Genomic DNA, 24,207 nt, shown 5'->3' on the forward strand with positions numbered 1-24,207 from the left:
GACAAAGGCATAAGTTACCTTTCATCCCTGAAAAATAACTGCACCCGCGGGAAATAACGCGCTAGGCTAGTAAATTATAAGTCATTGGTCCCTCTTTCAATTTAGAAGGTATCTCTTTCATCGGTAGCCTAACTCTCTCTTCTCTTTCTTGCGCGCTTAAATGTATAAGCTTGCTAGGTATACAGTGCAAGCTATATGGTAACTCGCGATGCATAAGAAAGAGAGGTCGTCCTACCGGTGGAAAAGACTCTTCAAAAAGTTCTTTACCTCCACTTTACTAATTAGCAGGAGTACCTACTAATTCCATGGTACCCACCTAGTGAATTTGGTATTTTGGGTTTAGAACCTCTATGTAATGCTGGTTGACTGACAGCTGTCAGATTGTTGTTCGTTCATCTTAATTATGTCATTCTATTGTCATTCACTGAGCGAGCTGAGATTTTCATATCATTTCACAGTTTTGTTTTGATGTTTTCAAAGTTTCTATCAATTTCTAAGGTATTCGTTTTCAAACACTTTTTTCAATCAATCGTTAAGTCATAAATAAAACCAAAATGAGTATAAGTGGATTAAAACTAATAACTTTTGATGCAACCAACACCTTATTAAAGTTTCGAATACTACCTTGGCATTACTATGCACTCATAGCTAAAAATTATGGATTTAATGGTACAGAGAAGGATGTAAAAGATAAATTGTTAGATTCTTACAAATTCATGTGGGAGAAATATCCTAATTTTGGTAAAGGCCTGATACATTGGAACAAATGGTGGGAGAAAGTGGTGGAAAGGACATTTGAAGGACAGCTTCCGAAAGGCGCTGAAGCCCAAATATCTAAAATCCTGATTGAAGAATTTAAAACATCCAAATTATGGTGTGTGGCTGAAGGAGGCCGTCAGTTACTCAATATTCTTGGGAGAAAGAGTATCAACGCTGGAGTAATATCTAATTTCGATCCTCGTCTCCGCGACATTCTAAAAAGTGTAGGTATATTGAGCCACTTCCATTTTGTTCTCACTTCTTATGAAGTTGGATGTTGTAAGCCTGATAAAAAAATATTTGATATCGCTATGTCGAGGTGCGGGATAACAAGCCCGTCAGAATGTCTTCATATTGGGGATGACATGAAGAAGGACTATGAGGCAGCAATAAGTGCCGGGTGGCGCGCTCTAATCGTTAACAGTGATAATCCTTTGGCCAGCAAATCTGAGACTCCTCCGAATCCTGAACATTTGTACCCTGATTTAACAGCAGTGGCCAATGCTATACAGAAATGTGAGGTCAAACTTACATAAATCCCATTGCCACATACTTTGTGAAATTATATTTTATGATAGCTGTTGCAGCTAGTAATGGCAATGAAATGTAAGGATGTAGTCAATTGTTAGAAAGCAAATGTTTATTTAGAAAGTATTTGTAATTGTTCAAAGTATAAAACATATTTATTGAATAAGATCGCAGTTAATGGGCACAGATCTTATTCAATAATGTTTACTAAACTGAACCGTCGTTCAGTTCCAGTGAACCACAGAGTAGAAGTGTATTGTTAGTTTCATTATGGTTATATGATTTTATTTTTTTTTTAAATTATGCTAATATGTTTAAGTTCTTTATGTAGCAGGACAAATATACTTAATTTAAAACTTTTTTCTTATAATGTCTTTCAGTTACCTTCTTTCAGTAAATATGCAACTCATGACTTTAAGTCACGGGTGTTTCAAGTATCCAAACTTCCTCACTAATCCACAATAAATTATACACGGAATTTTCTAAAGAATAATAAGCTAAATAGCTGAAAACAATGTACAACAGTGCAGCTATAATGTGCAGCCAACCAGTTAATGAACATTTTCTAAGCAGACCACCGCGGAAGGATTAAACTGATGTGTCAACGTAGATGTTTAGCTGAATAACATTGTTCAATGAAATGACCAACTGTCTTTGCTGCAATTTTAACCAGTTATCTGTGAGATTTAGATGTATGGTAGCCATACTTAAGAGGGAAGCCAGCCAGCCCACAGTCTCACATGATGGAGGTCATTGATCTAATTTCCTTAAACATTTTCCATTTAAAACTTCAAGAGTTTTTTTTGTCAACTATCCTAATTATCTATATATGTGTAATACATTCATATTACACACACATAGGTATTAGGTAGATTGGACTTTTTTGTTGATTCATGGATAACTTAATAATTATATATAATGGGTAATTTAATAATTACCCATGAATCAACAAAACAATCTACTGGACTATTCATTAATTTAAGTGTTTACTTGTTATTAACTATTAAAAATGTATTGCCCTGTGTGGTGAAATAAAAGTAATAAATAAAACGTAATTTGTTTGACATGATACTTTATTTAATTGAATATAACATTAATGTAATATGCAGAAACCGGTCATTTAAGAATACTGTATTTCCCAAGCTGTTTAACTGTCAATTAAAAAATGCAAACATTTGATACTCAACAATGAAAAAGCAAGTTGAAGTGCATCATAAGAGCAAAGCGAAAAACTGAACAAAATAAAATGTTTATTCGATATAAACATAACGTTAATTAAATTTACAAACAAATAATCTATTTCTTTTTCTAAATCTATTTTTTTTTCTTTTCTATTTTATGCCCTGGCTTAACAGATTTCCAATATATACTCTTTTATGTACTTTGAGATATACTTACCTACTTATAGTCATGATTGATTCTCCACAGTATCTATTCTGGGAAAATCTGTCACAAATGTCTATTATACACTGCGCCATATTGTTCATAGTGACAACGTCCTGTTTTCCTCTTTGTAGGAGGTCCTAATGTTGGAGCGTGTTATATTGGAAATAATAGTGAAACACTAGCCGCCTGACAGCATGGCTCGAAAGGGACAGGTTTCCATCCAGACCACATTGGAAAGTAATGAGGAGTTCGAAACTTATCTGGAACAGCATTTCAATCAACTGATTTGTAAGTAGGCCTACACACTTTTCCAATTAATATAAATGTGAAAGTTTTGAGTAAAAAAATGGTGTAGTAGAGAATAGCCAGACAAATGACTCAAGATGCCCACTTGTTAACCTTGGGTTCCGACGCTTTACAGTTGAAGAAGAAACCGAGAAGAACTCAAACAAGAGTGAGCTCTTACCTCTGTCGCCTAACGCTAACGGCTCGGAAATATAAGTAGGTATATCATGTGGGCGTCACGGTCAATTTCTTTTTGCACGGAAAATTATGACATCTTGGGGGAACTCCTCGAATGTGACTACTTTTTAGGGTTCCGTAGCTAAATGGCAAAAACGGAACCATTATTGTTTCGTCATGTCCGACCATCTGTCCATACTCGTATGGACAGGATTACAGACATTTTAGTTACAAAAACATTTCAGTTTGAGATGATGATTCGTTTCTGATTTTGAAGGTATGGAAGTGTACTCTGAGTTTTGTGGGTACTGCCTTGCCACCGGGAATGCTATTAGGAAAGGCAAACTGGAAATTGGGATGGATTCTATTGCTATGGCAAAGGTTTGTACGCTGTATTCAAACGGGAAAACATATTGGTTCATTTATGTATTTTAATATCGCGTGTACTTTCTTTCTTAAATCGTCGAATGCGCAGAATCGAGAAACAATAAATAATTGTTTGACCGACGCATTTGCACCGGTTTCTAAGACGGATGCTAACGAAAACAGTATCGTATGCGAATGAAAAATTATGCGTGTCATGGACGTTGTAAGGAATTGTATGAGATGTGACACATTGACGGCGGAGTCCGTTCTATTAACTTTACTGGTATGCGCATGTGTGCACGCATTCGCATTCGTCACATGTTTACGAAACAAATTTAATTTTTACCCCTCACGCTAAGAAACGGTAGGGTAAGAAAGTTGTAAAAATCACGTCAGACGCCTTTAGGTGACTTGATTAAAAACTGACACCCATGTTCGCAATTAACACACTCGAACAAAATATTCGCTCCTCTCACGCTGAGAACGACAACTTACTAAAATAAAAAAAATAAAAATATAGTTCTAAGGACAAATCACACAGATTGAGCTAGCAAAGTAAGTTCGAGACTTGTGTTATGAGATACTAACTAAACGATCCACCCAAGACCCGGGCCTATCGGAAAAAGATCATTTTCCATCATGACCCAACCGGGGATCGAACCCAGGACCTCTAGGTTCACTTTACCACTGTGTCACCAAGGTAGTCTGACTTTTACGGATAAATTTAATACAAACGTATTTTCTCCGATTTTTAGGCTCTGGCTGATAATATAGATGCTCTGTCCAGATTCAAGGATAAGAGTGAGCCTACGTTTCTCTTCATTTTTGTAAGTATTCATATCACATACAAACGGTAGCGGCCCGTCCCGGCTCCGCTCGAGTAAAATCATTATAAAAAGAAGCCTATGTTGCTCTCGTCTACGTCTATCTCATTATCAAATTTCATCGAAATCGGCCCACTAGTTTTTGAGATTTTACATTACAAACAAAAATACATACCTTGACGCTTTTCACAGGGCGTAGCTATTGCACATTCTGCCTAAAGTATATACCTACAAAAATGTTTCTTTTCCATTCAGATGTCTAATTGCATTCAAAACCTGACAAATAGTTATAACTGTTAAGGAGTTTCGTCGTCTTGATCTGATCATGGATGCTCAATCTGTTTATGCATATCATAACAATGCATTGACTTACGAAACATCTACATAAAATTAGAAATCAAATGTCATACAAGCCCCATATACCTTACCTAGTCTAGCCATAAATATTGTAAAAAAGAAAAAACAAAATTCTATTGCAAATAACATTGCTTTTACAATTTGTTACTTAAATACATAAATATAAAACAATTAAAAATATAAAATGCTTATTCGAAGTGGTCTCCATTGGCTGCAATACATCCTTTAAACGTTGAGCCCAGTTATTAATAGAAGCACGCACTCTTTCCATGGGAAAATTCTTCACTGCCAATCGTATGGATTGTTTTAGGGACTCCAAATTATCATGGCGTTTAGAGCAAGCCATACTCTCTAAAACTGACCATAAATCATAATCCAGCGTATTGGCGCCAAAATAAGAAAAGACAATGGAAAATCGTATAAAAATAACTGAATCCAAATTCAAATGTAATATTTTGTTTCTTTTTAATTGTTTCTTTTTAACAGTATTTATGGCCAGACTAAGTATATATTTTTTGTTTTTGACACATCGAAAAGAGTATCCGATTTGACTTGATGGCAACTACCCCATTACTTTTAGAAAGGCAAGCTCACACGGGCCATGTTCGGTGCGAACGGGATAGAACTGTGTCGCATCATAGAAGAAGAGCTGGGGAGTGTGAAGAGGGAGATAGACACTGGTATAGAGAGGCCCAAACTTGCCATAAACCAAATGCTGCCCGAGGAGGCCGTATGTATATAAATAAAAATATTAGGACAAATTACACAGATTGAGCTAGCCCCAAAGTAAGTTCGAGACTTTGTTATGGGATACTAACTCAACGATACATATATAGATAAACATCCAAGATCTGGGCCAATCAGAAAAAGCTCATTTTCCATCATGACCCGACCGGGGTAGAACCCGGGACCTCTCGGTTCAGAGGCAACCACTTTACTGCGCCACCTATCATGCCAGAAGGGCTTACCATTATTATTGTTTTTTACATTTTTTTTTCTAGTAATATATCGAAGTATATAATCAATAAGTATATCAAAACAGTTTATGATTGTGATCCGAGTACTGATATATACCTATCTCCATTTCACACACAAGTCAATAAAATCAAGTGTGCAGGTTTCCTCACAATGTTTTCCCTCATCGGAAGCAAGTGATGGTTCGATGAAAACTACTATACATAAGTCAGATTGGTATACAAACTTATGGCAGGAGTAGAATTCTAACCTGGGACCTTTCAATCCACAGGCGGGCGGCGGCAATTCTAGCCTGTAAGATAAATAGATAAACCTAGTTTTAACCAACTGAGACCGACAGCACCTAGGTCAAGCGGGCTAAATTTTGATGTAACCGTAACACGTAGTTAAAAATTCGAAAGATTGTATCAAAAAACATTTTCATAGGAAAAACTGCAAGAGGATTTGAAAATCGAAGAAGAAATCCGTCAAGCGTCAGAGCGCCTGCGCACCCTGGTGTTGGCGGCGCGCAAGAAACGCGTCTGCGAACGACTCTCCGTTAACGTCGCGAGGCTCAACTTCATTCTGTTCTGGCCGCACTGCCACCAGGCGCATTACGACCTCTACGAGAAGTGGGATATTGTCAGTGAGTAATATCCTTCATCATCATCTCAACGAAATTAATATTGTAGTAGTCGAGAATTTTTAATTTATCTCACAAATAAACTTGTTAGTATCTTAACGTTTTTCTGTCCACTGATATGCATATTGCCACTGCACACGCTCTGTGTTAGACAAATTGAAAATCCCCCGACCTTCAATATTCATTTCGCTACAACTTTTGAACGGCCGAACCGATTTTCATCACTAAGAACCACCACATAAAAATTTGCTGTCAAATAAAAAACAAAAAAACCGCATCCAAATCGGTTCACCCGTTGAAGAGCTTCGGTGCCACGTACACAGACAGACAGACACACTTAGCGGTCAAACTTATAACACCCCTCTTTTTGCGTCGGTAATTAAAAACAAGTGCATTTTTAGTAGTTTTGGTGATTTATCTCCGCGGCATTATTATGTGAAACCTGATGCTGAACCCACGAAGGCCACCAACGAAGGAACTCCTTAACGGTTTACTGCACAAACATGTTTTTTTGTTATTACGTGTTGATTTCAACATGATCTGGTCGGATCACAATAATATTTCTTGTGATGCCACTGTCGCCGAACTCGGACACACGCCGACGCGAATAAATATTGCGTAGTTAGTATGAGTGCTTTTATTTACCGCAATGAAACACCAGCAATGTATACCGACGTTTGGCAAACTTGGGGACAGTGCGCAGTCGGCATTAGATAAAACATTTCGTCTCACTTTAGATATCCAAGTGGCCGCTAAGGAGACTTTCCAATTGCAACCTGAAAATGTTAAAGAAGTGTTGTATATGAGCGATGTGGAGCCCAACGACGCATGTATATACGCCCTACTCAAGGGCGAAGTACTTGTGGTACTCTTCAAGATGTTTGACACGGACAACAGGGATTTCATCAGTGAGTGAGATAGTACTCATAATACTCATAACATCAGCAAATTATAGTCAGTAAATAATAATATTTATATAGGAATAGCGTCCCGGCTTCGCTGTGGTAAAAATATAAAATAAAATAATATAATAATACCATACACCTAAACTTTCCTCAGAAATCACACAATCTATTTGTGAAAACCGCGCGAAAATCCGAGCTATATAGTTTGAGTTAGGCAGACAGATGCGACAGAGTACTTTGTTTTATCCTTACATTTTTTTTAAATAAATAAAATATGAATAAACATAGCAGGACAAAATCACACAGATTGAGTTAGCTCCAAAGTAAGTTTAAGACTTGTGTTATGATATAACTTGTGGTATAGGTATGACTTGTGTTATTTTATAACAAATATATAGATAAACATCCAAGACCCGGGTGCATCAGAAAAAGATCATTTTCCATCATGACCCGACCGGGGATCGAACCCGGGACCTCTCGGTTCAGAGGCAAGCACTTTACCACTTTGCCACCTAAGTCGTTAAAAATATTATAAAACAAAGTACCGTGTCAGTCTGTTCGTGATAAACTCAAAAGCTACTGCACGGAATTTCATGCGGTTTTCACCAATAGATAGAGTGATTCCTGAGGAAAGTATAATTTATTATGTTTTTACCCGAGCGAAACCGGGACGGGCCACTAGTAATATGTAAAGGTATTGTTTTATAATATATCTGTGAGTAACTAAAATTAATTTTTAACGAATTATATTTACCACCAACTTCATGTATGAGTATAAATCCGTTTCCCGTGGGAATTTCAAGAATTCCCATCTTGGTGCTCTCCTACATTGTCCTAGGAACATAGAAACCAAATTTCAGCTTTCTACGCCCAGTAGTTTCGGCTGTTTGTTGTCTGTCAGTCAGTCACTCGGTAACGCAAGAGTTTTATGTATATAGATTACAATACGTAATAGCATGGTCAAGATTGGTTGATAAACACACAGTGTTGCCGGCCAACACGAGACAGCATTATTCTCGACAGACAATACTCGTGTAATCGAATAGACTAGATTCCAAAATATTTCAGCAGTAACCTATTATACGCTGACGAAGTCGCGGGTAATTCCTACGGCCAACTAGTTTCCTATATTCCCTTTAAAAAATGTTACATCATATGTTAATAATAATTTTGGGGCCATTGATTTTAATTATTCAATGCCATTACTTCGTCGAACCATTCGCCGAGTTTATTCGGTTTGTTTAACCGTCACATTCGGGGCATCCCAGAGCTAATGCGGCACGCCCTCTACGAGGAGATCCCAGTGCCAAAGGAGGACGTCCCCCCCGAGAAGCAGGTCCCTCCCATTCCCGCGTACGAGAGATACGCGTCTATAAGCAAAACTGCCAGAGAAGTGCGCCGAGACCGGTACGAGCTGAGGATGGCGAAACTTGTTAGTAATAAACTGAATAAAATTACACTGGGACATTTTTAAAGCACAACTACCTCGCAGGTTTAAATAGGCCGGTTGACAGCGTAAAATGTATGAGTTTTGATAATTCGTTATATTTTATAAATAAATAAATATATTAGGACAAATCACACAGATTGAGCTAGCCCCAAAGTAAGTGCGAGACTTGTGTTGTGGGATACTAACTCAACGATACTATATTTTATAACAAATACATATATAGATAAACACCCAAGACCCGGGCCAATCAGAAAAAGATCATTTTCCATCATGACCCGAACGGGGATCGAACCCGGGACCTCTCGGTTCAGAGGCAAGCATTTTACCACTGCGCCACCGAGGTCGTCGATTTTACTTTCATCATCGGCATTATACATACATGTAATTTTTCTAACATATGCATAGATATGTGTATATTATTTATAAATAATATATAAATGGCTCCATATCCACCAACAGCCTGTAAAAGATAATTTCCCACCGTGACCTGATAGGGGATCGAACCTGGACCCTTTAGTGTAGCAATCTGACATGGTGACCATTAGCTTAGTACTCCAGCAGACCCCACATTTTTACATATAAAACAAAATCCTCTACCTCTTCTGTCTTATCTGTTCGCGATAAACTCAAAAACGACTGTAAGTAAGTATTTTCATGCGGTTTTCACTAATAGATAGTGTGGTTCCTGAGGAAGGTTTAGGTGTATAATTTATTATGTTTTTACCCGAGCGAAGCCGGGACGGGCCGTTACTAATGTATATTACCGTCTCAGACACGCGCAGTACTGTAGTGTCCATACTATTAGTACTGCTTAGGGGAATATCAGTTTTATAACCATTTCTAATGTGATTCATACTATAATAGCGTGCAGAAAGGGAAGAACGCGAACGTCTGGCAGCTGAGCAAGCGCGCCTTGAGAGGGAGGCGGAGGAAGAAAGACAGAGACAGGAGAAGCAGAGACAAGAGGAGGAACGCATGGCTAGAATACAGGCTGGGGTAAGCTGTTTAGATAGATCTGTTACCTAAGTGTTAGAATTTATCCAAGCTGATATTTATAACTAATATAAATGAATAAACTCAAAAAAAATCTGGGCCGATTTTGGCACAGAGATAGACGAGACCTTCAGGAGTTACATAAGCTACTTTTATATCCTGGTTTTACCCGAGCCGCTAGTAATTTATAAAGTTAATATCTACGGTCCATGTCATCTATGGCTTATAAAAAGAAACAAGATGTCCGTATATTTACACCCTAGACCTCACTGTCAATACTCAAATTACGAATAAAAAAATATACTATATGCAAATACAAAAAAATTCATGCATTTTATTACTTGTACAGTCAACAGCACATCAAGTCACCCTGAATGAACCTCATAAGCGCGGTAATAGCGGCGAGTTTGCAATAAATTTGGGTTGATGTGACGTGTTGATTGTACATATACCTAATACATGCAAATATGCATTAAAATTGATGAAATATGCTCAAAATTCTTTCTTTAATGACAATGTGATACAAAATTATATTGTCTTTTTCATAAAAAAATTCACTGTTGATTTATGAAAAATAATTGTTCATTCCCAGCTGCCAGCGGAACCGGAACCAGAGCCGGGGGAGGAGGAGGGGGAGGGTGAGGAAGTAGAAGAAGTGGAGAAAGAGAGTACCGTGGTAAGTTTTTGTTGAAATATAGAACGCACCCTATTCTGACAATATACAATCAAACGTCAAGTCGTGTTTTTTTCCCGCCTTCTACGTCGCTCTTCCCGCGCTGCTCTGTCTGTATCGCGGTTATCCTTTTCCGAATTTCAAACTACATCAATCAATCAATCAATCAATCAATCAATCAATCAATCAATCAATCAATCAATCAATCAATCAATCAATCAATCAATCAATCAATCAATCAATCAATCAATCAATCAATCAATCGATCGATCGATCGATCGATCGATCGATCAAGTCGAATTAATCACATTGTGGTTGTCGTTGCGTCACTATATCGCAATGTGATTTTTTAGCTGCGTCTCACTGCGAATCGACTTGATTGTGAGATGTGAATAGCAAGCACACAGATGCTTTTAAGAGACTTGTACTAAAAAAACACTGATAGTGTTCGCCATTAACATTGTTATTATTAAAATGCTAACTAATATCCTAACTAATACCCCAACTAATATAATATAAATGCGAAAGTAAGCTTGTTTGTTACCACTTCACGCATTATATACCCAACCAATCTACTTGAAATTTTGCATACTAATAGTTTGAAGTACAGAGCTTCGTCCCGGAGAAAAAACAACTCCCGGTAAAATCTAGTACTTTAAAAAAAAAGAGGTTTAAAAACAAGACGAGCACTCTTTTTACTCAGGTGGTGGAGGAAGAAGAAGAGAAGGTGGAACAAGAGGAAGAGTTCCACTCAGACGTGGAGGTGGAGGACGAGGAGTATATCCCGCCGGGGGGTCTTTTTGTTCCTGGATTGTATTCGCCGCCGAACGAGCTGGCCAAAGCTAACGCTTTAACGTTCTTCTTCCCTAAGGCGAGTCTTTTTTATCTCCTCTCTCTCTTGCATGTAAGGCCACAATATTATATAAGTTAGTAACTGGCGGCCACGATACTGCATTGTTGAGAAAAAGTATATTAGGCATGGCATAATTATTGAAAAAAAAAAAAAACTTAAGTTTTTATATATTACAGCAGCGCCATCTATTTTATAAACCGCCACTGGCTATGAGACTTTTTGACAAAATACTAATTGATTCGCACTCTTTCAGGATCCTATGTGTTAATTCAGTAAGTTATGTGACCTGAATACCAATTTTCATAAAAACTAGCCAAGTCGTATGAGCATGAAGAAGTAACAAACGTACAAAATTTCGCCTTTATAATTTTAGTGGAATAAGATGTATCTGTTTGCTTATTTTATAATTCTCTGATTTCGTCGTACAACCCTAACAAATATTCATAATTTATATGTCGACCTTCGTGGTCTAATGGTCATAATGACGGACAGCTACACTAGAGGTTCCGGGTTCGAGTCAGGTCAAGATGGAAAAAAATATTTTTCCGATTGTTGATGTATATATATATGCACGTTTTAAAATATAGTTTCGTTGAGTTGGTATCCCGCAACATATGTTTCGAACTTTGGGGCTAACTAAATCTGTGTGATTTTCCCGTGTATATTTATTATAATAACTTTCCCAGGTGGTGAAGGAGTTGGCTACGATCGAGTCAGAGTATTTGCCACCTCACGTGCTGGTCATATTCCACATAGACAAGCGCGGAGAAGTGCAAGAGGTCATGACGCAGTACCCTGAAGATATACTCGCGGTAAATGAATAAGTAATTTCATGAGATGTGGCGACACCTACCAAGCCACATACACAACGCCGCCGACGCTAAAAGCCGACTATACAAATCACGTAGAAGATTCACGACACCACAGACAGATGGCGCTACGGTCGACTCACTACAGAAGCTAACAAGCCTAGACCGCGCAGACAGTGCGTTTACGATTGGTAGTATATATACAACCTCCGATGTTACACAGTCGGAGCCATGCGTTTCCCCAGACTATCTATTGGTTAAAACCGTACAAAAATTCGTAGTTTTTACAAGCTTTTATTTAGTTTCATCTGTCCCGTTGTCTGTAATCAAATCTTGCAAGTTAGTTGTGGTTGTATACTTTCCGTTCCAGACTGGTATTTTTGTCGGGGAGGACCCGTTCACCGCTGAGCATCTGGCGTACTCGATCAAACAATACAACAAAATGGAAAGGCCGAGGAGACAGTAAGAAAAGACTACATATTTACTTAAAATGATAATAAAATATACATCTTTTCCACATACATTGAGGCATAGTTTTCCCCACACGTCTGCGTCGGCACTGCTTATCGTCAAACAACTTTTGTTATGGAAGTGAAAATAAGGCGTCCCTTTGTTTGTACTCGATAGCGCAAATAATAGATGGCGGCAGTATCTCGTAGTGGACACAATTGGAAATTTAATTGAAACTCAAACTCGAAATCAACTTGGATTTAATGAATTTTTGGTTCTGAGCACATTAAAAATACGTGGCTTCACTTGCGAATGTAGAAATGACAAGGTACTAATAAAAATATGCAGGTAGTAAAATTTATTACGAATATTTGAAGTTTCTTTGCTAATTAAATCCATCAGGCGTCGTCCAGAACTGATAAAGGTGATTTCCAGCAAGGACCGCTTGGCGTTAATGGTGTCGCGGCGCCGCAGCCTCGCGCTGCTGCAGCTGGCGGGCCTGAACCCCTGCTACATCAGCAGCGACGTGGTCTCCGGGGAGAAGGACTGCCTGACCCTCTTCCCCGTCGGCTACGGAGACGACTTCGAGGAGGAGGAGACGCTGCAGGAGGAGGAGATTGTGGTCATTTTTATTTTATTCGTCATCATCTCTCTATTCACAGTCGTATTCCTCATTCATTCATTCATGGCTGAGGGTCGTGGTCATGTGGAATATAACATACACAACTATTTTCTTGGCATTTTATTAATGGATTTGTTTGCCTTCCCATTTCACACACAAATTTATAATAGACCCGAGTGCAGATTTCCTCACGACGTTTTCCTTTACTGGAAGCAAGTGATGGTCGATGAAATCTCACTATACATGAGTCAGATTGGTGTAAAACAATTAAACAAACTCATGTGGTAAGAGTAGGATTCGAACCTGGGATCTTTCGATTCACAGGCGGGCGCGCATATCTAACAATCGATCTGGTGGATAGTTTGAAAAAATATTAAATTTTATGTTCCATTTATTTTACATATTTTAAAATTTCGAAATTTCGCATATAAATTGTGTTTACATTTTCAGGAGGTTGAGGCCCCACCGCCAGAGCCCGAGGTAATATAATTACTTTAAAAAATCCAGACTAGTAATAATATACACAATAGGGGGCCAGCCCAATATTTTCCAAATTCTTATAAATTGACCGCTCGCTCCGGCTTCGCTCGGTTAAAACCATAATAAAAAGTGGCCTATGTCACCTGAAGATTTCGCCTATCTCTGTGCCAAATCACATCAAAATCGGCCCAGTAGTTTTTGAGTTTATTCTTTGCAAATGAAAATACAAATGATCTATATAACATAACTCTATAATGTTAGGATTATTCTCAAGGCAACAAACTATTTTAATACAATATTTCAGGCCGGTTTTTGTTCGACTTCAATTAAGTACAAGTTCAAATATGGAATTTCAGAGAATGCATTAAATCTTATTTGTAACTAGATTATCCTGGGATAAACTAATACAGTCAATATGAACCGGTTTGATCTAGAATAAACTTGTTAAGCCGGTAACATATATAATATGTATTATTTATAATATTACATCTACAAATTTTTCGCGCCGATTTAGTGAGCGGCCCCACTGCCCCGTGATCTTCGTTGCGTTGACGTCCGTGGACGGACGGACGGACGTGGATGCACGGAAATGTCAAACCTGTGCAAAACAACATCTAATTCGCTGCGTCAACGCAACTGAAGACGAAGTAGTAGTGGGGCGAGGCCTTTAGTTTGTTTTTTTTTCAGCCGGAAGTTGTTGAAGAAGAAAAAGTGGCTGATGAAGAAGACGAAGAAGATTGAAACTGCGATATTTATGAATTATATAGAGTTAAATTTGTCATTATTAAATTATGTACCTACTTACTATTTATACCTACAATTAAACATTATTTTTATTGTTATCATGTGTTTGATTTTATTTCATAACTTAGTTGCTATCTCAGATTTTGGGACATTTGCATTCATAGCCGTGACGCCGCGAAGACTGGTCTGCTGACCAGTCTTCGCGGCGTCACGGCTATGAATAAAATAAACCTTAGAATTTTGAGAAGCTATGGATTTTATAGCCATCCCACTGCCTGTCGTCAACTCTTCTTGAGTATTCTTATTTATTTTTGCGTAAACTACTAGTAGAATCAATATTTTTTAAGAAATATTCTGTTGGATCACTAGTTATCTAAATCCGAACCGAAATCCATATTATCGTAAATGATAAGTACAATGTCGAATAGAAAACTAAATGAAATAAAATATTTTATCTAGCATATTTTATTTAGATTAGGTTGTTTTTTAGTTCGGGCAACTAAAATTGTAGTAATAAAATTGTTAGTTTTAAAGGTGGCGCTAGTGTGTAGAACAACTGCGCTCTATAAATTCCTGATCCACGTGTGGGCAAAGCCACGACTTTTGGCTCCTCTGCAAAGATGTGGTTGTATTTGTCTTGTTTTACGCATGTTTGTACAAATCTTGCACAAAGCTTTTTTAGAAAGGGCCACGCGTGCAACCATTCGCGCTAGAAACTAGGACGCAGACAGAGAAGGCTAGGACGAATTATTGCTTATTAGAAACGCGAGCACTTAGCGCGAGCACGACAGTTCGCGCACGCAAACTCTATTTTTTAAAGATATTTCTACCATGGATTTAATAAGTACTTCGAACAAACTTCGCGATTCGACAAAGACAAGTGAAATAGCGCCTTATTTTTGTTGATGGCAGCATTTATGTAATGCATTATGGTTTCGTAATATTTTTCTATATGGCAACACTGCGATAAAACTGAACTGCTGGCTGCGCGTCCATAGTAGCAAGTGTTTCATCTGTGTGAAATAAGGGATCAATATAAATTAAAATCTTCACATAGAACCGTGTTGTTTTCTGTGAAGTGGGCTCTTCTTCAGTCACAATTGTGTTAGCGCACCGAACGGAACTCGGACTATCTAAAAACTGTGTGCATTCCACACACCAAACACAAATGAAATGTCGGGGACATTCTTTCTACCTAACAAAGTGAAGTGCACTTTTTGATCAGGACAGTGAAACATCGCTATGTAGTGTGAAGATTGGGACTAAGCTCTTTTTCGCATAATTGTTGCGTGTTTAGTGATGCGGTTAAGATGATGTGGTTTATTGCGGTGATAGCCGCGTCAATAGCGGTAGCGACCGCGGAGCAAGTCCTGTTGCTCGACACCACCACGGAAGCAACATTGGGCTGGACGCGGTTTCCTTACGGGCCCCAAGCCAGCACTCTAGGTTGGCTAGAAGAATCCTACACTAATTTTGAGAAGCAAATCAACTGGCGATCTTACGTTGTCTGCGATGTCGCACACAACAACGTCAACAATTGGTTGTGGACGCCTTTCATCGAGAGAAGAAACGCCAATCGTATTTACATCGAGATCAAGTTCACTATTCGCGACTGCTCCTTGTTTCCTGGCAATGCACTGAGTTGTAAAGAAACATTCAGTCTTCTGTACTATGAGTTCGACGTCGTGACCCGTGAGCAGCCGCCGTGGGAGCCCGAAACTTACAAGTTAGTCGGACGAATCGCTGCTGGGGAAGGCAGATTTAACACTAATTCTGAGGTAGACATAAATACTGAAGTCAAGAGCATTGCTGTTACCAAAAAAGGTGTGTACTTTGCATTTAGAGATCAAGGTGCTTGCATTTCTATCCTAGCTGTCAAAGTCTACTATATCACATGTCCAGAAGTTACTGTTAATTTTGCAAGATTCCCGGCCACTCCGACTGGCAGGGAAGTGACAGTGATCGAGCAGGCAAATGGCACATGTGTGGAGAATGCTGAAATTGCACCAGGTGAGGCTGCTCCTGTTTATTTGTGCAAAGGTGATGGAAAATGGACCCTTCCCAGTGGTTCCTGCAAGTGCCGAGCGGGTTTTGAATCCGACCATCATAACCAGATCTGCAAAGAATGCCCACCGGGCAAGTTCAAGTCCCATACAGGTGATGATCCTTGTATACCATGCCCCGACTACTCCAAATCTACTGCTTATGCTGCAGCTGAATGCAAATGTGTGCCGGGCTTTTATCGAGCTAAGAATGATCTTAAAAATATCCCGTGCACACAACCTCCATCGGCACCAGACAATTTAACTGTAACATTTGCTGATCAGTTCTCCATATCATTGGCTTGGCAGCCACCACACAAAACTGGAGGCCGGAATGATGTCACTTATAGAGTTCACTGCTCAAATTGTGGTCCGAGTGCCGAGTACAAACCCGCAGCATCTGGACTAAACAATACTAGAGTCACCATAATGGGCCTTGATCCAGTCACAGAATACAAATTCCAAGTTTTTGCTGAGAATGGTGTCACAGAGTTGACTGGAGAACCTCCGAAGAAAGTTGAAATAACCGCTGTTACTGAAGCCTCAGTGGTCAGTGTTGTATCAAAGTTAAGGGTCTTGAATGTAGATAGTGATAAGTTGTCATTATCTTGGAATCCACCTCCTATTGATTTAACGGACCCAGATGATGCAATTGAAAGCTATGAAGTAAAATGCTTCCCAAAAGATAACTTGGAGAAAGGAGTGAACACTACACTGAAAATTACTAAAGAACCTCATGCTGTTATTACGGGTCTTAGAAAAGATACTGAATACGGAATTAGAGTCAGGGCCAAGATGAAGCGTGGTTGGGGTGAATTTAGTGGAATTGTTTATGCCCATACGACAAACACAGTACCAGAAACAACTTTTGTTGGGGAAGAAGAAGGCGCTCAGGTCAGATTAGTGGCAGGCGTGATGGTGGCCGTTGTCGTTATTTGCGTGGTCGCCATTATTGTGACTGTGCTATTTCTACGTTCGCGCGCCGACGACGAATGCGATAAGAAACAACCGAATGATTGCAATGCTCTCAATTACAGAAATGGCGAAGTTTATACTGGTCCGGAGCGGCCAGCTAAGACTAGTAGTAACGCTACAACGCCCCTCTTCGCAGGCACAGGATCCCGGACTTACATAGACCCACATACTTACGAAGATCCCAACCAAGCAGTAAGAGAATTCGCTCGGGAAATTGATGCATCTTGTATCACTATAGAAGCCATAATTGGCGGTGGCGAGTTCGGAGATGTCTGCCGAGGTAAATTGAAAGTGCCGGCCAGTTGCGGGCAAGAAATAGATGTCGCTATCAAAACGCTAAAGCCCGGTTCCACGGAGCGAGCGCGACGCGACTTTTTAGCTGAAGCGTCAATAATGGGACAGTTCGAACATCCCAATGTCATATTTTTACAGGGTGTCGTCACTAAGTGTAATCCGATAATGATAATCACAGAGTTCATGGAAAACGGCTCGCTTGACACGTTTTTGCGTGCCAATGACGGCAAATTCCGGGTGCTTCAGCTGGTGGGAATGCTACGCGGCATCGCCACCGGAATGCAATATCTCTCAGAAATGAACTACATACACCGCGATCTTGCCGCGCGCAATGTTCTCGTGAACTCCCAACTTGTATGTAAAATAGCTGATTTCGGGCTGTCGCGTGAGGTTGAGTCCACCGCTGACGGCGCGTACACGACACGAGGTGGCAAAATTCCAGTGCGATGGACCGCGCCTGAAGCAATCGCATTCAGGAAATTCACGTCAGCTAGTGACGTGTGGTCTATGGGCATAGTTTGCTGGGAGGTAATGAGCTTCGGCGAGCGACCTTATTGGAACTGGAGTAACCAGGATGTGATAAAGTCCATAGAAAAAGGGTACCGACTCCCAGCACCTATGGACTGCCCTGAAGCTGTTTACCAACTTATGTTGGACTGTTGGCAAAAAGAGCGCACTCATCGGCCAACATTCTCTAGCATTGTGACGACTTTGGACAAACTTATTCGTTGTCCTGATACATTGAGGAAAATCGCTCAAAACCGTTCAGCGGATCCTCTGGCAGGAGATACACCAGATTTGGTGCAGTTCTCGTCAGTCGAAGAGTGGTTGGAGTGCATCAAGATGTCTCGATATATCGAGAAGTTCCGTGCAGCGGGTATTACGGACATGGATGCTGTGGTCGACTTGACAGTGCACCAGTTGGCAGCCCTGGGCGTCACGCTGGTGGGGCACCAGAAGAAGATCATGAATAGTGTGCAAAGTATGCGCGCGCATATCCGTGTTAGTGGTCCTTACGGCTTTTTGGTCTAAGTGAACTGTAAAGTGATATACCAGCTGTGTGCTATACCGCTTTTTTTTTCAAGACTTATATTGGACTATGTATGGATTTTTGACGTTAGAAATCTGAACTGAATATTAACTGTAATGTAAATGATTTTAGGCTGTTCATATTCTTTTATGTTATTTACTGTACTGTTGTATTTTTAGTGAACTTGTCTGATACATGTAATTGACTTAACTGGCCTAACAAGATCAAATGTGTTCAATCATTTTCTACAGAAAGCTTTATCTAAATACCGTCTTCTAAGCAATTTCAAAACAACGAATTACAAAGCCATTAGTTTTAATGAAACATACTATTTTATACCCCTTCATGAACGATAAAAATCACAGATTCTGAATCATATTGAAATGATATTTCGAAAATTAAATGGCTGCTAATATAAAAATGTGATTATTATTTTATAGTTCTTTTTCTTTGTTATACTTTTTATAAAATATAAATTTAATTTCTATTGTATGTAAGTGTAAGTTAAAATTATATAGATATGGATCGAGCGGATTGTAATACAAACTAGCATTATCTTAAAATTTGACAGAGTAACTCGCTGCTATGAAGTAATCTATAAAAGAATGATTTGTTTTTAATTATTTGAATTGACATATTTTTCATGTCCCTTTGAAATAACACTGGTTTTAAACATCATAAAAATTATTAAATGGTGAAACAACGATAATTTGCTCTTGTCCTAATAGTAAAAAATGTGTTATTAATATTACCTATTGATTTCTTTTATAGATGACTTGTCCCACGTATTTTATACAGGGTGTTAGTGGAAACCATCCTTTAAATAGATTCAGTATCTTAATAGAGGTAAAGCGATTCGACAAGTACAAAAGGATGCAAGCTTTTGAGTAAGCAAATTATAAAATACCATCAAAACTAATTGCATATTCATTTATATCATTATTTTAGGGTACTTCGTGGTTTAAGTGACAAAGGTTTTACCCTGCCACCCTGTATATGTTATCTTGAAGAATACCAGAACAATACAAACATTTAGCACGTTACTAACGTCCACATGCAGTCTCTTTTTCCCATATCGTGTACGCAGTTACGCACCGTGTAAAAATAGAACATGTGGACGCAATGACGTGTTCTATGTTTCATGGTAACCCAAGGGGGGTTATCAGGTCCTAAGATCGGAAAGAAATATATATATATAACATTTTGTAAAAACTTATAATTATAAATGTAGTTAGCCAATTTGGGAGAAGTAGTTATTTGTATATTCGTGATGATTTTCGATTTTGAAAAGCTAATATTAAACAAGGTAATTTTTATTATTATAAGTGTCAAATACTCAAGGCCTGGTTTTTATTAACTTGTCTGTTTACTGCCAATGTGATTTAGGTACTTAATTTTGCATTTTCCGGGTTCAGACGTGCGCTATTCGTGTCGCGTTCAAATTCCGCGCAGAAAGCTAACGCGGTATTCTAACGCGACGTAATAAATACGCTCGTTAGAACACGGCCTAATTGTTGTGTTACATAATTATCCACATTTTTGACATTACTTGTATATAAAGTTGACTGCAAAACATTCCGGGAATCTTAGTAAAGGACCAAATCAATATTGATTTTTAAAAACACAATATTGCAGCCTGCGTTTACTCCTCTTACTAACGGTGATGATTCCCTGAGACAAATTATGGTCTTAATGTATAAAAACATGTTTGGAATTAGTACTAAAGCTTTAAAATTTATTTAGAGGACACTTTATTTACCTTATTCTAATTTAGTTTGTGTATGTACCGTCCTTCCTCGTTTATCTATATGGATTGGTATACGTGTATCTCTTTTATACGAGTATCGAAGTAAAGGCATGTACTTACATACCGAAACTTGTGCCATGTTTTGTGTGTCAACGGACAGGTTTTGTGTGCAAGCCTTTAGGAGGAATCGTCATCTTTATTATACTAATCATATTGTCTTATTAATATTTTATATGCGAAAGTTTCTGAGGGTGTCTGTTTGCTAATCTTTTACGCAAAATCTATTGGTTAGATTTTTTTTTTAAATTCTCGACTTTTATTATGCCAATTCGTAAGCTCTTAATTTATAACTATATATTGTATAATTATTTTTATATAGACCACAGAACATATAAAATCGAACAAAAAACTTTATTTGCAATTTTAATGTTTGTGGTTGATGACGTCGCGTGTTTGTCTGGCTTTAGTGGTTGATAAGACGGTTTTAATGTAATTTTAACTTTACTATCAAGAGAAAAGAGTATTTTTTGTCATGATACTCTCACGGGAACGGAGCCCTAGGGCTCGGCTAGTTGACGTTATAGTTGTATGTGCTTGCTTTTTTACTCCTTACTTTTGATGATGTGTACGTGCGATTGTTGTACGCAAAGCGACCGAATTTTAAAGCTTGAAGCGAACATGTATATTAAGTGTCACTACATCGAAGTTTTTGCCGTGAAAACGAAAAAAAAAAATGTTGCAATCTCTTTCGTGTTAGACTGAGTCATTAAGTTACTCACGCGACACCATTCCATCCTATCGTACTAATAATCATGGAGTGGACATTTTCGAAAGGGGCTCATTTCGACAAAATATAGTACTTATCTGGTGCGTTGATATAATTTGAATTTCAAACCAATTATTTTCGAAACTCGAACATGAAACTCCAAATATAAAGTTGCAATGATTACGAAGAAAAAAAAAATACAAAATGTTGCTCATTATTTGGGTATTAACGTTTGTATTCGTGACATTACGGCAAACTTTTGTATTTATGTATTCGATTATTTGTCGAATTGTGAAAATAAATATTGATAATGGCGATACTCAAGAAATTGTTAAAGCCTAAAGATTGTATATTCATATTCGCTCCCGTGGGTGAAATCAATTAATTATTATTTATTTAGTCAGTTCCACCTGTCCCGTCTGTCTGTAATCACATCTTGAAGTTAATTTTCATCTACTATATTTCCTCCACAATTGAACCTCCATATTATGATAAACATGACCTCAACGGTAACTTGATGCCTCTTAGAGTTCTTAGGAACTCTAAAGGCATCACGACAGACTGACAAACGAAATCTATATTTATAAAATTCTGTTACTGACTGACAACTTATAGCCGTAACTACTGGGCGTAGGAAGCTGAAATTTGGCAAGTAGGTTCTCTGGGGAGTGTAGGTGAGCACTAAAAGAGGATTTTTGGAAATTCTACCCCAAAGGGGGTGAAAAACGTTTGTATGAAAGTCCTACACCGTTGAAGTTAGTAATTTCAAAATTTGGATTTTATTTATTTACAACAAATTAATGAATACGTGTTTCGGATTTTTCTGAAAATTAACCCACAACCCCTTCAAAAGGGGGGTGAAAAATTGTATGGGTCTTAATACAACTTTGAAATTCACGCGGGCGAAGCCGCGGGCAAAAGCTAGTTATCATATAAAGTTTCTGTTTTCGAGTCCGGACCGGTGTTTCACCAAAGTTCTCCACCTGGGTGAAGCACGGGGATTTCTAAGGCCCCGTGCTCCAACTGATGACGTTATTGACCCTTAGTACAGTCAAGTAAATAAAAAAATACATAATTTAACAAATATTTACGGTCACCTTAGGAGGTACTGAACAATTTCAATGAAATTACTTTGTATTTTAACTTTTCCTTCAAAATGCTGAGCATAAAGTTGTGTTTTTCCATTCGGAATATGTTCATAAAACGTTTTCTGTAAAACAAATTATTATAAGTCTACTTTTTCTTTGATGTCTGAAAACAGAATTTATCATATCTCTCGTTACCTACATATAAATCATTTCCTGGTAATATCCAGCAAGCGTTTTGATCGATAACAGTTTCCTTTCATGTCTATATGATAAGACGAGAATGTTATGTTTTAAGTATTCTATTTTTAGCGCTCTAATAACCATTATTACGCATCTGCTTTTGTTGCATTTTTCAAAAGAATACTATAAATCACGTTAGTCTGTTACGATGGTACTTTAAAATTCAATATGATACAATATAAAATTGTCTGAGTCAGTGAAGCCAATACACACAATATTACGTTTATCAGATCTGTGTGTGCATGGGAAATGCTCTCCCATTCGGAAACAGAGAAATTTGCATTATTTGTTTACAGACGTAGGACTAGGCGTATACATTGATGTTTTATTTTTTGTATTGCTTTAATTATACATAATTTTAATCTGACTAAAGTATTTGACTTTATTTCTAACTACACGTGTTTCCAAATTGCCGTCATTTTGACCCCCAAAAATCGTAAGACGCACGGGTGATTTTGTATGGGCTCCGATATTTCCTTTTGAGACACGTTACCCTATATTCTAATGTAGCTTAATTTAGTTAATTTTCGATTATCTTAGAAATTCGTTCCACTTTCAAAACCATAAGATTTATCGACTTTCATTATTTAATATATTATCCACGAAACCATACTTCACACTCAAATATTGATAAGTTAATATTTTTTTTAATCAATTAATATGATTTAAAAATGTAATTAACGATAAATGTAGTTAATATAAATAAAAAAATATATATATTTATAAATTCATATTTCTTAATTAGTTTTGCCCAATGACGCTCTCAGTACTTAAGACTTAATTTTGAACTGAACTAAATTACAAATTAAATTGAATTTCTTGAATGTTTCAATAGAAGTGGGGATTTTCTCTATTCCTCATATTATATTGCGAGCCTTGTGGCTCATAAGTTTCATAATTTTGAAGACTTGAAGAAAAATGTATTCGTAATTTTATTGTACAGTTATTTCGGCAACTAAATACCTATACTAAATTACAGTTTTCTAATACATAGGTACAGTCTCTGAACTTAGCTCGGTAACATGACGAAAGTACGTATATGATTTTTGTCTCAGCTAAAATTCTAAACTAAAACTTTGTTTGCGACGATTGTTAAGGAAATTTTCACTAAAGTATTCCATAGTGTATTCCAAATTAATATGTTCCGAAATAATGTATTACATTCCCAAACGCACATTATTATCTGAACATACATTAAAATACAATCTTGTACGAAAAACCAACACTAATTAACTGTCCGGTCTTATAACATAAACGTCCGATACTTAGAACTTTCCAGAAATGTCTACCTTGTTCTGGAAACACTTCAAAGTTTTCACATTTATTAATTACTATAGAACCACTGCAATCAAACTAGTGCAATCAACGCTGCGCCGGCTCTGCACTAAAAGCTTTTTGGTACAATAAAACGTTACTTTTATATACTATTTTTTGTCCGCACAAACTGCACTCTACAAATTCACTTATTTCGTTTCTGCCCTTGTATAAATTTAAATTTTTTTGACCCGGATCGATCTGTGGTCAGATCAAGACGGAAAATGATCTTTTCCAAATTTACCTTAGTCTAGTTACAAAATCTTGTATACCATTGCGTTGATATCTGTCTCCAATTTTGTGGTTAACTCAACCTTTTTAATTTGACCTTAATTATTATTGATCTATTCTTTTCTCATGCCTTTATAAAGCTTTTTTTTACATAAATTTATCTCTATTTTCTTAATCGAGAGATTTAATTTATCGTTCAGTTACTTCCACTTTTGCTTTTAA

General features: G+C 37.7%; 3 protein-coding genes across 6 annotated transcripts; all 3 read left to right on the forward strand.

Moving 5' to 3' along the window:
- The first annotated feature begins 422 nt into the window (after positions 1-422).
- Positions 423-1,647, forward strand: LOC128683126 (rhythmically expressed gene 2 protein-like). Its single transcript, XM_053768397.1, has one exon. It carries the CDS (start codon positions 555-557, stop codon positions 1,293-1,295), a length of 741 nt encoding a protein of 246 aa, XP_053624372.1. The 5' UTR covers positions 423-554; the 3' UTR covers positions 1,296-1,647.
- Positions 843-14,356, forward strand: LOC128683125 (uncharacterized abhydrolase domain-containing protein DDB_G0269086-like). Of its 4 annotated transcripts, none has more exons than XM_053768393.1 (16): positions 843-983; positions 2,805-2,961; positions 3,413-3,516; positions 4,257-4,328; positions 5,263-5,412; positions 6,084-6,282; positions 7,017-7,187; positions 8,453-8,616; positions 9,499-9,630; positions 10,220-10,303; positions 11,004-11,171; positions 11,840-11,965; positions 12,333-12,424; positions 12,848-13,034; positions 13,485-13,514; positions 14,202-14,356. In XM_053768393.1, the coding sequence occupies exons 2-16, from the start codon at positions 2,868-2,870 to the stop codon at positions 14,253-14,255; spliced, it is 1,827 nt and encodes a 608-aa protein (XP_053624368.1). In that variant the 5' UTR covers positions 843-983; positions 2,805-2,867; the 3' UTR covers positions 14,256-14,356. The 4 variants fall into 4 exon arrangements, with proteins under 4 accessions (XP_053624368.1, XP_053624367.1, XP_053624369.1 ...); XM_053768392.2 differs by lacking the exon at positions 843-983 and adding an exon at positions 1,751-2,036; XM_053768394.1 differs by lacking the exons at positions 843-983; positions 3,413-3,516 and having other exon boundaries at positions 2,887-2,961.
- An 876-nt stretch (positions 14,357-15,232) lies between these two features.
- Positions 15,233-19,765, forward strand: Eph (Eph receptor tyrosine kinase). The gene has a single exon (XM_053767874.1). The coding sequence runs from the start codon at positions 15,569-15,571 to the stop codon at positions 18,599-18,601; it is 3,033 nt and encodes a 1,010-aa protein (XP_053623849.1). The 5' UTR covers positions 15,233-15,568; the 3' UTR covers positions 18,602-19,765.
- The last annotated feature ends 4,442 nt before the right edge of the window (positions 19,766-24,207 follow it).

The sequence above is a fragment of the Plodia interpunctella genome, chromosome Z (assembly GCF_027563975.2).
Source record: "Plodia interpunctella isolate USDA-ARS_2022_Savannah chromosome Z, ilPloInte3.2, whole genome shotgun sequence".
In the NCBI taxonomy this organism is placed as follows: domain Eukaryota; kingdom Metazoa; phylum Arthropoda; class Insecta; order Lepidoptera; family Pyralidae; genus Plodia; species Plodia interpunctella.